General features: G+C 51.2%; 1 protein-coding gene across 2 annotated transcripts; it reads left to right on the top strand.

Annotated features, from left to right (window-relative positions):
- On the top strand, positions 1 to 14,025 carry Izumo2 (IZUMO family member 2). 2 transcript variants are annotated; one of them, XM_052178803.1, is made up of 7 exons: positions 1 to 232; positions 314 to 388; positions 1,681 to 1,767; positions 1,951 to 1,971; positions 5,263 to 5,343; positions 9,259 to 9,382; positions 13,983 to 14,025. In XM_052178803.1, exons 1-7 carry the CDS (start codon positions 1 to 3, stop codon positions 14,023 to 14,025), a joined length of 663 nt encoding a protein of 220 aa, XP_052034763.1. The 2 variants fall into 2 exon arrangements, with proteins under 2 accessions (XP_052034763.1, XP_052034768.1); XM_052178808.1 differs by lacking the exon at positions 5,263 to 5,343.
- Positions 14,026 to 14,356: the final 331 nt, after the last annotated feature.

The raw sequence follows: 14,356 nt of genomic DNA, 5'->3' as shown, positions 1-14,356 counted from the left end.
ATGCCTTTGGCCTTGACCCTGGTGCTTTTGTGTGGCCTGGGCGGCCCCGGGGGATGGGGCTGCCTGCAGTGCGACCAGTCGGTGCTCCAGGCGCTCAGGCAGCTGCGTGAGGCCACGGTCACCAAGCGGTTTCACCTGGAAGGGCTGCAGGCGCGCGCGCAGGCCCTGCTGCTGGGCATGGAGGGGCCCTTCTTCAGGGACTATGCAATGAATGCGTTCGTGGGGAAAGTGGGTGTGTGCTTGGGTGCGTGGGGGAGAGGCCGGGGTGGCTGTGGGCCTTCTGACCTGACACGGCCTCCCTTCTGGTCTGCAGTTGTCGATCAACTGGCAAAAGTGGTGACATCCTTCAAGAATCAAAGCCAGTATATAAAGGCTAACTCTAAGACAGGTGGGAGACCCTTCAGCCACCTCCTCGCCTGCCTTCCCTTCCCCGCCCCCCCGCCCCCCCCCCCCTGCTTCTCCCCTGGGTCGCTGACAAAGGCGGGTGTCTTTTGCTGTGACGTTTAGCAGGCAGACTTTTGAGAAAAGGTTGAGAGGGAGAAAAATGAGGCTCAGAGAAGCCAGGTGATCTGTCCAAAGCCACACAGAGTTGAAGATGTACGTGGACACGCCCATCTCTGTGATGCCCATCACAAGGTGTGGTCTGCCACACACTTCTGTTTTTCTCAAACACTGCGATTTTTATAAATGAGATGTTTTAGGCAGTGTCTAGCTGAAAGACTACATTTCCCAGCTTCCTTTGCAGACTGCAGAAGTCATTTCAATGGTATAAGAGATAGCGTCCCATCTTCCTCTGTAGGTATTCTGGCCATCTACCCCTTCGTAGTGAATAAACATGGCCCCATCTAAGGTCAGACCAAGCTTCTCATTCTGTCTCTTCACAGCTGTCTTTTTTTTTTTTTCTTTTAATTAATCTGACATTTGTAAAAGCGGTCCCCCAGTGAGTGAACCCGTGGCCTGTCACCCTAGTAACTCAGGAAGCTGAGGCAACAGGACCATGACTTTGAATCCCTCCCTAATTAAAGTTCAAAGCAAGCCTCGAAGCTCTGGAGAAGCAGATAAGCAGCTGTTTCTAGGCGCCAGGATTCATGGGAGCCAGTCGTTACTCAAGCACAAACAAGTCCAAACACATATTTAAGTCTCAAACGCTTGGGAGCCTTCCAGAATTCAGATTCTTTCTGGACACTCAACGGGTTGTTTTTGCAAAGAACTGAAATGAAAACCTCTAAAATCTGGAGCACTTTTTTTTTTTGGTTTTTTGAGACAGGGTTTCTTTGTGTAGCCCTGACTGTCCTGAAACTCACTCTGTAGACCAGGCTGGCCTCGAACTCAGAAATCCGCCTGCCTCTGCCTCCCAGAGTGCTGGGATTACAGGCGTGTGTCACCAACGCCCGGCTGGAGCACTTCTTAAAATGTTATGTATGTATGAATGGTTTTTCCTGCATGCCGTTTGTGCATGCAGTACCTGTGGGGGACAGAAGAGGGCAGCAGCTCCTCCCAGAACTGGAGTTATAGGTGTTTGTGAGCCACCGTGTAGGTGCTGGAAACTGAACCTCCGTTCTTTGCAAGCGCAGCGCCTACTCTTAACCACTGAGCCATCTCTGTAGCTGTTCGACAGTTCTGTGAGTGGTCCGAGGTTTGATGAGGACCTGCACCGACGAGCATCCCTTCCCTCCTCAGATGTTCCTCTGCTGGAAGAGCTGGTGAGCTTCAGGGAGCATGCCATCAAGGAACTAAAGCGAGCATTAAGGGACTATGAAATCAAAGGTGCCGCCCCCCTCCCAGTTCCTTCCCTCCCGATAGCACCTCTGTGACCCCCAGCACCCCATCTTGCCAACATTCCGTCCTCTCCTTCCCCAGATTTCCCCTTCTCTCCCTTGCTCCCTTCCCAATGAAATTCTCAAGCCTGCATGTCTGCACGTCACTCATATCCGCTCTCTTCTCTTTCAGCCTGTGACCACAAAACTTGTCGTGAGTCCTGATTTCCCTCTCCACCCCGCGCCCACACCTGTTCCCCATTCCTCCCAAGTCAAACCTCAATGTCATACTCACTTTACTACAAAATCATGAACCCCTAGTCATCAAGGGAGGGGGGGTTGCTGTGAGTGCATGCATACACATGTGTGTGTGTGCATTTGTATGCATGTGTGTGCTCTCATGCCTGTGTGCATGAATGTCCATGCGAGCACATGTGTGTATGCATGGGGTCATGTGTGTGCACATGCATATATGTGTGTTCATGTGCATACACAAGTATGTGTATATATGTTTGTGCATAAATGTTTGTATGTGCCTGCACATGTGCATGCACACATATGCATTTGTGTGCATGTGTGTATGTGCGAGTGTGTATATGTGTGCATGTGTGTGTGCATGCATGCATGTGTGTACATGCACACATTCATGTGTGCACATGTATGTGTGCATGTGTATGCATGCATACTTTTGGAAGCCAGAGGAACAACCTTGGGCATGATGCCCCAGTAGCCATCCACCATGTTATTTTCAGTCATTTTTTAAAGTTGTATGAATGAGTATTTGCATGTATGTATGTATGTATGTATGTGCACCACATGTGTGCAGTGCCCCCTGGAACTGGAGTTGCAGATGGTTGCGAACCACCATGCGGGGCTGGAATCTGAGAATTACTACATTTTTTGAACTATTGAGCCATCTCTTCAGCTCCACCCTGGCTTCTGAGATAGGGTCTCCTGGTGTCACGAAGCTCACTGATTAGGCTGGCTGCCCAGTGAGCCCCTGGGATCCCTCTGTCTCTGCCTCAGAGCTGCAATGGCACAGGACACCACCCCCGGCTGTTCTGTTCTAAGGATTGAACTTGAATCTTCACGCTTACGAGGCAGCCATCTTACCCACTGAGCTATCTCTGCCTCACTCCCCCTGCTCCCCAGGGGCGCCTTGCTTCTTTTTTGACACAAGGTCTCTCTCTGTAACCCAAACTGACCTGGAACTCATGGCAATCCTCCTGCCTCAACCCTCAACAGTGCTGGTATTTCATGAGTTACCTAGATGACCTCAAGACTTGCTTTGGGTCTGTTTGTTTGTTTGTTTGAGATAGGGTTTTCCTCTGTGTAGCTTTGGCTGTGCTGAACTCGCTCAGTAGACCAGGCTGACCTAGAATTTATAAAGATCCTCTTGCTTCTGTCTTTAGAGTGCTGGGATTAAAGGTGTGCACCACCACCACCCAGCTTGCTGTTTTGTTTGTTTTACATTTTATTTTATTTTATTAAGATATGTGTGTGTGAGTGCAACACACATGTGGAGGTCAGAAGAGAACTGGGTTCTCCCCTTCTTTCCTATGGGTCGCTGGGATTGAACTCAGGTCACCGGTCTTGTGGGCAAACACCTTTACCAGCTGTGCCATCTCGCTGGCTCTTCAAGATTTGCTTTTTGAGGGCTAATGAAAAATGATTACAGTCTTTGAACTGGGGCCTCAGGAACTCTGTAACTGTGGGTACCACTGGGTGTGTGGCTTTTATACTGACCTCTGAGACTAGGAAGCCACACAGACAGTTGTGTGGCCTGGAATGATACCCAACAGAGTTTCATTTTCCTTTGATTCAATAGAGGGCATGAGGGTGTAACTCACTGCAAAGGGATCTAGGATCCTGCTGCACAGAAAGAGGAGTAGTCAGGTGAACCTGCACCCTGCCACACCTTTGTCAGAGGCGCCTTCGAGATCAAAAGTAGCAGATCTAAAAATTAATAAACGTCGAGGCCAACGAGTGGCTCGGAGGGCAATGGTGCTTGCTTTAAAAAACTCGACAAGCCGGGTGGTGGTGGCGCATGCCTGTAATCCCAGCACTTGGGAGGCAGAGGCAGGCAGATTTCTGAGTTCGAGGCCAGCCTGGTCTACAGAGTGAGTTCCAGGACAGCCACAGCTACACAGAGAAACACTGTCTCAAAAAACCAAATCCAAAACAAAACAACAACAACAAAACAAACAAAAACAAAAAACAAAACAAAGCCCCTCAACAGCCCGTGTTCTGCCCCACATGATTGGGGCACAGACTTCTAGGTTCTCTGGCCTCCATGCATGCATGTCTGTGTGAATGAGCACACATGGGAAATACATGAGATGTTCCATGGCAGCCAAAAACGAAGCTTTGGTTAAGGCATGGCTCTTAAAAAAAAGTGGACTTGCAATGTAGACCAATGGTAAAGCCTCTACCCATAATCCCCCAGTGAGGGCTGGGGGCGTGGCTCAGTGGTAGAGCCCCTGCCTAGAATCCCCCAGTGAGGGCTGGGGGCGTGGCTCAGTGGTAGAGCCTCTACCTAGAATCCCCCAGTGAGGGCTGGGGGCGTGGCTCAGTGGTAGAGCCTCTACCTAGAATCCCCCAGTGAGGGCTGGGGGCGTGGCTCAGTGGTAGAGCCTCTACCTAGAATCCCCCAGTGAGGGGCTGGGGGCGTGGCTCAGTGGTAGAGCCTCTACCTAGAATCCCCCAGTGAGGGCTGGGGGCGTGGCTCAGTGGTAGAGCCTCTACCTAGAATCCCCCAGTGAGGGCTGGGGGCGTGGCTCAGTGGTAGAGCCTCTACCTAGAATCCCCCAGTGAGGGGCTGGGGGCGTGGCTCAGTGGTAGAGCCCCTGCCTAGAATCCCCCAGTGAGGTGCTGGGGGCGTGGCTCAGTAGTAGAGCCCCTGCCTAGAATCCCCCAGTGAGGGGCTGGGGGCGTGGCTCAGTGGTAGAGCCCCTGCCTAGAATCCCCCAGTGAGGGGCTGGGGGCGTGGCTCAGTGGTAGAGCCCCTGCTTAGAATCCCCCAGTGAGGGCTGGGGGCATAGCTCAGTGGTAGAGCCTCTACCTAGAATCCCCCAGTGAGGGTTGGGGGTGTGGCTCAGTGGTAGAGCCCCTGTTTAGAATCCCCCAGTGAGGGCTGGGGGCGTGGCTCAGTGGTAGAGCCCCTGTTTAGAATCCCCCAGTGAGGGGCTGGGGGCGTGGCTCAATGGTAGAGACCCTGTCTAATACTCAAGACTCTAAGTTTAATCCTTAGCGCGCACACACACACACACACACACACACACACAGATATTCTGTGATCAGAACATTCAGTCAGCTGGCCTATGGGGATTCCATTTAGTCCTTCAGAAACCATTTCTCACATGATCCGCCGGCATTTGCTCCAGTGACTGTGCTGGGCAGCAGCTCCTGCAGCCCTCGGAGCCCCGGGGACCCCTCCTCCTTCTCCCCTTGTCTCCCCTGTTCTTGGGCTTTGCTTTTCTCCACGTCTCCCTTTCACCCTGTCCAGACTCGTTCAAGGAGGAGGCCCTGGACTGTTGGTATTGCAAGAAAACGATTCCCAAGTGCATCAAGGAAAAGTACTGCTTTGGTAAGCTGTGGGTTTGGAAAGGCCAGGGTGGCATAGGAGAGAGACATGCTCCTGGAGAGTGGTTTCAAGGCTCCCCGCAGTCTTTGTTTCTGTAGAGTCCTGTTTCAAGGTTCCCCATGTACATTTGGGAGGCTGAGGCAGAAGGATCTGTAGTTCAAGGCTAGCCTGAGCTACATAGTTCCTGTGTACAACCCTGTCACTCTGGGGTTGGGTAGTAGGGGAGAGAAGTGGATTCCTGAAACTCCCTGGCCAGCCTGGACGAATTTGTAAGGACTAGTTTCAGGGAGACACCCTGCATCAAAATCAGGGTGAAGAGGGATTAAAGAAGACACCTCACCTCTGGCACACACACACACACTGAAAAGATCCTCTCTCAGAAAACAAGGTGTATGTTTAGATAGTCTCATGTGTGAAAAGCATAGAAAGGTCGACTCAGTCACTCACACGTTCTACACACACCCACATCCTTACAGCAGAGCGGATGGGATGGCGTAGCCTGGCCTCCCAGCCACGGCTCTGCTGTCCCAACTCTATCACTGCTCCCCTCCCCCTCCTCAGGTCTCAGGGCCTCCCGGTGACACGTGATCCAGAAAGATCACTCTGTGGTAAACTGCACGGCTTCTCCACCTGTGTTTCACTCATTTTAGTCTTTGCTGTTGAGTTTATTCTATTTTTAACAATTTATTTTTACTGGACTTACAGACAGTTGTGAGCCACCGTGTGGGTGCTGGGAATTGAGCTCTGGCCCTCTGGAAGAGTAGTCCGTGCTCCTCCCCACCCACTGGGCCATCTCTCTAACCTCGGTACCTTTATTTTTTTAATGCTTCATTATCTTTGCCATGGTGTTTGTCTTGGTGTTCTATGGCCATGAAGAGACACCATGACCGTGGCAACTCCTAGGGAAAAGCACTTAACTGGGGCTGGCTTAGTGATCCGGGCCTTTAGTCCACCATGGCTGTCTGGGCCGTTCTCATTCAAACCACATCACACTCCTTGGCTACAATAGGCCTGTGTCAGATCATACTGCAAAATGCATTTAGTCCAACCTCATACATCGCCATGGTCTATCACAGCCTCAACTCTGTTTTCACGTTCAAAGTCTCTTCTGAGACTCACACAGTCTCTTAACTGTGACCCTCTGTAAAATCAAAATTAAAGAGCAGATCACATACTTCCAGCATACAAGGGCACAGGATTAATATCCAAAGGGGAGGAAGGGAGCACAGTGGGGAGGAAGGGGGCACAGTGGGGAGGAAGAGAGCACAGTGGGGAGGAAGGGAGCACAGTGGGGAGGAAGAGAGCACAGTGGGGAGGAAGGGAGCACAGTGGGGAGGAAGGGAGCACAGTGGGGAGGAAGGGAGCACAGTGGGAAGAAAGGGAGCACAGTGGGGAGGAAGGGAGCACAATGGGAAGGAAGGGAGCACAGTGGGGAGGAAAGGAGCACAGTGGGGAGGAAAGGAGCACAGTGGGGAAGAAGAGAGCACAGTGGAAAAGAAGGGAGCACAGTGGGGAGGAAGGGAGCACAGTGGGGAGGAAGAGAGCACAGTGGGAAGGAAGGGAGCACAGTGGGGAGGAAGGGAGCACAGTGGGAAGGAAGGGAGCACAGTGGGGAGGAGGGGAGCACAGTGAGGAAAGCCTGGACTAAGGCAAGACCAAAACCCAGCTGGGCACACTCCAAACTCTGCCTCTCCGTGCCTGATGTCAAAGCGCTTTTCAGAGCTCCAGCTCCTTTCAGCTTCGTTGACTGCAGCACACTTGTCTCTCCGCTCTCCTCAGCAGGGGACCCACAGCTCTGGCATCACTAACCTCTTGGCTTCACCTTCACAACTTCACTCGGTGCTGTTTCTGGGCCTCCGGGCAGGGACAACCCTGCCACATGCTTGGCCTCAGCAGTTTTCCTTAGTCGTGAAGGGAGATTTCATAACCACTTTCCTCCATCCTTGACTCTAAAACCAGAACCACGTGACCGAAGTGAGGCTTAGTCCATTGTGATCATAGCAGCACACGGCAGACGTGGTGCTGGAGAAGCAGCGGGGCACTCTGCATCCAGATGTGGGCGGGGCGCACTCTGCATCCAGATGTGTGCAGGGCGCACTCTGCATCCAGATGTGTGCAGGGCGCACTCTGCATCCAGATGTGTGCAGGGTGCACTCTGCATCCAGATGTGGGCAGGACGCACTCTGCATCCAGATGTGGGCAGGGCGCACTCTGCATCCAGATGTGTGCAGGGTGCACTCTGCATCCAGATGTGGGCAGCAGGAAGGGAGAAACTGAGCTTTGACCTTTTGAAGCCTCAGAGCCAACCGCAGTGACTGACTCCTCTAATGATGCCGCACCTCCTGATGCAGTGCCACTCCATGGTGACCAAGTATTATGAGCCTGTGGGGACCATTTTCATCCAGACCATCACAGTCGGGGGCTGGAGAGATGGCTCAGTGGTTAAGAGCACTGACTGCTCTTACAGAGGTTCTGAGTTCAAATCCCAGCAACCACATGGTGGCTCACAACCATCTGTAATGAAATCTGACTCCCTCTTCTGGTGTGTCTGAAGTATAGCTATAGTGTACATATAATAAATAAATAGATCTTTAAAAAGAAAAAAAGAAAGAACGAACCATGGGTATCTGCCTTTTCCCATACAGTACATGTAGCTTTGAGGACACTGTCTCCGATGTCCTAAGGACATTGTCTCCGATAGCCACAATGGTCTCTTGATAAATTCCCTGAGTATGCGTCTGGCATGTGTGAACATGTGGCTGTAGAGAGGAACATGCACAAGTCCGACGAAGACACCAGGTATCCCCCGTCTCTCTCCAACGTGCTCCCTTGAACGAGGGTCTCCTGCTAGATCTGGAGCCAGACTGGTATCCAAGATGTCTCATCAATCTTTCTGTCTCAGCCTCCCTGGGGACAGAGGTGTGTGTGTATAACCATACCTGGATTTTTGCATAGGTTCTGAGATTCGAACTCGGGTCCTCAAGCTTGTGTAGCCAGCATTACCTGCCTGCTGGCCGTGTCCTTATCAACACCAGACAACTTCACACCTGTCCACCAATGTCCCTAATTGTCACCTGCATCTTTTCCACAGCTGCTGATTTATTCCAATTAGGGCCCAACACAAGGACTTGCCTGCTCATTTTTATTATGTTGGCTTGTTTGTTTTTTGATTTGTTGAGACAAGATTTCCCTATGTAGAGCGGCTGGCCTCAAACTCACATAGATCTGCCTAACAGTGTGCCACCCTGCCCGGCATTTTTTTTTTAACCAAAAGTTTATACTTTCAGTGTGTGCAGAGGGTGGGTAGGACACAGTTACAGTCAAGTTGCAGAGGTCAAGCCAAGAGTCTTGGTTGTAGAAAGTGTTGCAGGGCTGAGGAGAGAGAGGAAGCTGCAGAACAGATGTCAGGAAGCCCGCGGGGTTAGGGGGCGTGGTCTCAGCTACAGAGCACGGTGCCAGGAGACATTGTCTGCGTTTGGTGTCCTCGGTTGGTGTCTTTCCTCCCTTCCTCCTTTTCCTCTCCTCTCCCTTTCCCATTGCTCTTCCCCTCACCTCTTTTTCCCTTCCTCCTTTCTAAGAGACAGGTTCTCACTCTGTAGCTCAGACTGCCCTCAACTCAGAGTAGTCCTCCTGCCTCAGCATCCCGAGTGTTCAGATGATAGCTGTGAGCCCAACTCTTCTCTTGGGTTTGGGTCCAACTTCTTGCCTCCCTCTCACAGTCAACGGGAAGTGTGGTTCACGTAGCCCTTGGTTTGGGCTGTGGCTGGGACAGCCTGGGCTGCAGCGCTGGCCCCAGTGAATGGTACTTGAGAGCCTGACCCGCAGTGCTGGGTGGTGAGCCCCGGAGCAGAGTGGAGGAGGGGGAGGAGGTTGCCAAGGGCAACGGTTGGAAGCTGAGTTTCGCTTTCCCCTGTCCAGAGGACGGGCAGTACCGCATGACTCTAAAGTTCCAGGCGGACAACCAACTGAGGAACATGGTGCTGGTGGGAGACTTGGTGACTGTGGGACTGGCCATCCTAACCTTCCTGGTCATCCTGATCGCGTGAGTTACTCCGAAACCCCTTTGTCCCCAAGTCATTCAGACATGGATACGGGTCAGGTGTAGTGGTCCGCTACTACGGCCCCAGCACTTGGGAGGCTTGAAGCAGGAGGATGGGTGTAAGTTCCAGGCCAGTCTGAACTACACGGAAAGATGCTATCTCGGAAGGTGGGGGAGGGGCCTTCATAGGCGCGGTGTTTGCCTTAGTATGCCCAAAGTCATGGTTCAATCCCCAGGCTTAGATGGCTCAGGTGCGGTACCACACACCTGCCGTCGCAGCCTTTAGGAGGTGGAGGAAGAGGGTCACAAGGTCACAGTCATCGTTGGCTAAATGGTGAGTTTGAGGCTAGCCTGAACTACATGAGACCCCATCCCAAAAAAAAAAAAAAAAAAGACAGAAACAGAACTGGAAGAGTGAGAAAGGAAGAAAAGAAGAAAAATGGATGCGTAAAGGGGTCTTTGATGTCCCCATCACTGTGCCCTTCAGCTCCAGGCTGCTTTGTCGTTCTTTGTCTGTCCTGCTCTACCTCTCTTTTGAGACTTGTTGTCGTCGTCATTGTTGTTGTTGTTTTGAGGCAGGGTTTCACTGTGTAGCCCTGGCTATACTCTAGCTCGCTCTGTAGACCAGGCTGGCTTCAAACAGATCCGACTGCCTCTGCCTCCAGAGTGCTGGGATCAAGGCGTGTGTCACTACTGTCGGCAAGACATTATTTTTAATTGTGTGTGTGTGTCTGTGTGTGTGTGTGTGTCTTTGTCAGGAGTGTGTGCATATGAGCACAGGGCCCATAGAGGCCAGAAGGCATCGGAGGATTCCTGTGAGCCGCCGCCATGTGGGCACGGGTGACCAGGCTTGCTTCTCTGCAAGATCAGTAAGCTCTCTGGAGCCCTGAGACATGGCTCCAGCACGCCTGCCCCGCTCTCCCTTACCGTCTCCTTCCTTCTCTCCTCTCCGTGTGTCTCTCATTTTCTCTCTCCCTCACTCCTAAATCACAAAGCTTACAAAGGTCCCTAGCCTCCCCCCTGCCTTTGTGAGTCCCTTCTTCCATTAAAAACAGGAGAATAAAGGAGAAAAATTAATAATAATAATAATAAGAAGAAGAAGAAGAAGCACATGCCTTTTGTCCCAGCGCTCAGGAGGCAGAGGCAGCTGGATCTCAGAGTTCAAGGCTAGCCTGGTCTACATAGTTGCAGGATAGCCAGGGCTATGCGGTGAGATCCTGTCTGAAACAGAAAGAATAGATGTGAAGATCACACCAATGTTTGTCTAGCTGGATTGTTTATATATTCGTCACCAACATTGTCACTGATCTATTCATTTGTTAAACATTTTTGAGACAGGACACTATGTAAACTTGGCTAGTCTGGCTCAATATGTAGACCTCACTAGTCTCTAAATCACAGAGATTCATCCGCCTCCGCCTCCGCCTCCGCCTCCGCCTCCGCCTCCCGCTCTGCCTCTGCCTCTCCGGGGCTGAGAATAAAGGCAAGCACCACCATGCCCATCAGTTAATTTTGTGAGGCAGGGTCTCATGGACCTCAGGCTAATCTGGAACTCCTTATCTTCTGCCTCAGACTTCTTAGCACTGGGATGACAAGTTCTGCCTGGCATCAATGATGAAACCTAACAGCTCACACTATATAGCCAGGGCACACTATATACACAGGGCCTATGTATGTGATTGCTTAGAGCCGCAGACATTTATTCTTGGGAGGAATGGGGGCGTGGCCTAGAATTACCCCCTGAGAGCCTGGGGGTGTGGCTCACCGGTGGCCCAGTGAGAGCCTGGGGGTGTGGCCCAGCGCCTGCCTCTGCCAGCATTTGGCTGCGAGGTAGACCAAGTCTGGAGCCTCCATTCAGTTCTTGAAGTCATTACCTAGGGCTGTCCGGATGGCTCAGTGGATGAAGTCATCTGCCTGATAACCTGAGTCAGCTCCCTGGGACCTACATGGCGGAAGGAGAAAAAATGGCTCCCATACCTCCGCTGACATCCACACACATGCCGCTCCACACAGACACACATAATAAATGTAAAATGTGTAAAGGTGTGAATTAGTAGGCCAGACATCCTATATCGTGGGTTGGCGAAGGAGACCCCGAGGGTGGGTGGCTCACCCCACACCTGTCTCTTGGCTGCCCTTAGCAGCTGGCAACCCTGGACACCCCTGAGTTTGTATCTTCTAGCCACGCTTTGCCTCTGATTTCATGTAGCTGGAGTCTTTGGCCAGCAGATCCCAAATGACTGACTGGGCCGGCCACTTTCCCCCAAGGGAAGCAAGCAGAATTGCTTGGTGGGTAGGAAGGAAGACATTCTCCTCACAGTGGCCATGCTGGGATTTTTTTTTTTAATTTTTTATTTTATTTTATTTTATTTTATTTTATTTTATTTTATTTTATTTTATTTTATTGGATTTTGTTTTTTCGAGACAGGGTTTCTCTGTGTAGTCCGGGCTGTCCTGGAACTCACTCTGTAGACCAGGCTGGGCTCAGAAATCCGCCTGCCTCCGCCTCCTGAGTGCTGGGATTACAGGCGTGCGGCGCTGCTGCCACCACCACCACTGGGCTATGCTGGGAAAATTAAAGTATTGCAGCTGCAGCGTGGTGACCAGAGATTTGCATTTAAACAAGGGAGGACCTGGCGAATGGGTAGGAACCATGGTCCAGTCAGGATGTAGTTGACTGAGCCATTAATCTCAGACCTGCTTCTGCAGGTCGGTGTGAAGTCCCCAGTGCTCGAGGGAGCAAACCTTTCCCAGGAGGTCCGTGCTGCCAGTGTGAGCTCGCCCAGGCCTGACCAGCTCCTATTTATGTTTTTATTTTTTATGTGAATGGGTTTTTTTGCCTATGTGTAAGTTTGTGCAGTGTGTACCTGCCAGAAGAGGGCATTGGATCCCCTGGGACTGGAGATACAAATGGTTCTGAACCACCATATAGGTGGAGGAATGTAATCTGCGTCCCCTGGAGCAGAAGCTAATGCTATTAACCACTTAGCTATCTTCCAGTCCCCCCCCCCCCATTCCCCCTCACCCCCGACCCTGCCACATTTGTTATCCTGAGACCAAGGACTTAGAACAATGACCGTAGAAAGACCTTTAGGCTGATCTGGAACAGGACGCTAAAAACAGCTGGCTGGCAGTAAGGTGTCTCAGTTACTCTTAGAGTTGTCTTCAGTGGGAAAGAGAGGCTGGTCTGCCCAGATGCCAGGTAGGAAATCCCTGTGTGCAGGAGAGCAGGCAAGCCAGTGGGCGGGTAAATGGAAACTGAAAGCAGCCAGGCAGTGGTGGCGCACGCCTGTAATCCCAGGCAGAGGCAGGCAGATTTCTGAGTTCGAGTCCAGCCTGGTCTACAGAGTGAGTTCCAGGACAGCCAGGGCTACACAGAGAAACCCTGTCTCAAAAAAACCAAAACAAAAAACAAAAACAAAAACAAAAAACAACAACAAAAAACCCCTGAAGGCAGAGATACTGGGCTTTCTTCATACTTTATGCTTTTTACTCTTTGATTTTAGGGGTCAGGGTCTCACCCAGCCAGGCTAGTTTCAAACTCAATTTCATGGTGTAGCTGCGAATGACCTGAAACTCCTGCCATTCCTGCCTCCGGCTCTCTAGTGCAGGTTTACAGGTGTCGTTTAGAGGTGGGCGTGGACTCCAGGCTTCCGTATGCGAGGGAGCACTTGTGCCACCATGTCACACCCACAGCCTCACTTTGCTGTTAGTTTGGGTCCCAGCCAGGGATATCTAGGTTTCCGCTCATTAGATAGGTGTTTTGTTTTCTCTCCGAGACTCACTGAGGCCTTGCCTTTCTCATGTAAAGACCCCAGTGTTTGGATATAGGCCGGATCTAAAGCCACAGTGACGTCAGCTTGTCAGCTTGTCTTACACCCGGCAGACTGTTTCCAAAAGGGCCACTTGAGCAGAAGCTGGGGAGTGGGAAAGTGGGAGACACAGCTTTGGGAGGGGTGCTGTTCCGTCATAGCGCTCAGCCTCTGTCCTTTGGTTATTTCTCCTTCTGTCTGTCCCTCCTTGTTACCGCTTCTCTTGATTCCATAGTCGCCCCCATCCTGACCAGAAACAATGATGTCTCTGGCTGAGCCTCTGATATGCGTGGAGTCGGTTCTAGCCTCTGTCTTCCCCCATCCTGTGATTGATCGATCTATCAATCTAATCTATCATCACCTATCTACCCATCTACCTATTCATGCATCCATCTGTCTAGTTAGCTAGCTATCCTTTATCAATATATCCATGTATCATCTAGCTAGCTGTCATTTATTACCTCTATAGTGTGTGTGTGTGTGTGTGTGTGTGTGTGTGTGGTGTAGCACATGCATACCCAGGCAGGCCTGTGGAGGTCAGAGGATGACTCCCAGTCCATTCTCACTGGAAACCATGTGTGTCCTGAGGATCAGCTCCAGACCGGCAGACTTGTTGGCAGCTTTCTTTACCTCATGATCCACCTCACAACCCAAGTGTTTGGAATTTTTGAGATATGGTCTCACTCTATAATCAAAGGTATTCTGGAACTCAGAACAATTCTTCTGTCTCAACCTCCCAACCGCCACAACAGGCCCACCTGACTGACTTCTTCGTTTTTCCTTCCGACCAGGGCTTGTACATACAGGCAAAACCGGAAACTCCTGCTGAAGTAGGCCAGCGACTTAGTGTTTGTAAAAGGAAAATCAATAAACTGTGATGAATTCTTTAATGTCTGTACATTCTCTGTGGACACCCGACCCTTTGGTTTTAATAAGTGTTCTCTCTGTGTAGTTCTGGACATTAAACACACCTCTTCGTGTGTGAGGCAGGCATCCCCTCTCTGAGCTGAACACCCAGTTCTTTTTTATCTTTTTGGGGGTCAGGAGGGCTTTTTGTTCTGTTTTGTTTTGTTTTGGCAGGATGTGATGGTTAGCGCTGGCGACTTGACAGGATCTAGAATCTCAGGTAAGACGGGCCTCTGGGCATTCATGTGACTTGAGTGCA

This window comes from Apodemus sylvaticus, chromosome 1, assembly GCF_947179515.1.
Source record: "Apodemus sylvaticus chromosome 1, mApoSyl1.1, whole genome shotgun sequence".
NCBI lineage: Eukaryota > Metazoa > Chordata > Mammalia > Rodentia > Muridae > Apodemus > Apodemus sylvaticus.
This window is presented reverse-complemented; position numbering and strand designations above follow the sequence as displayed.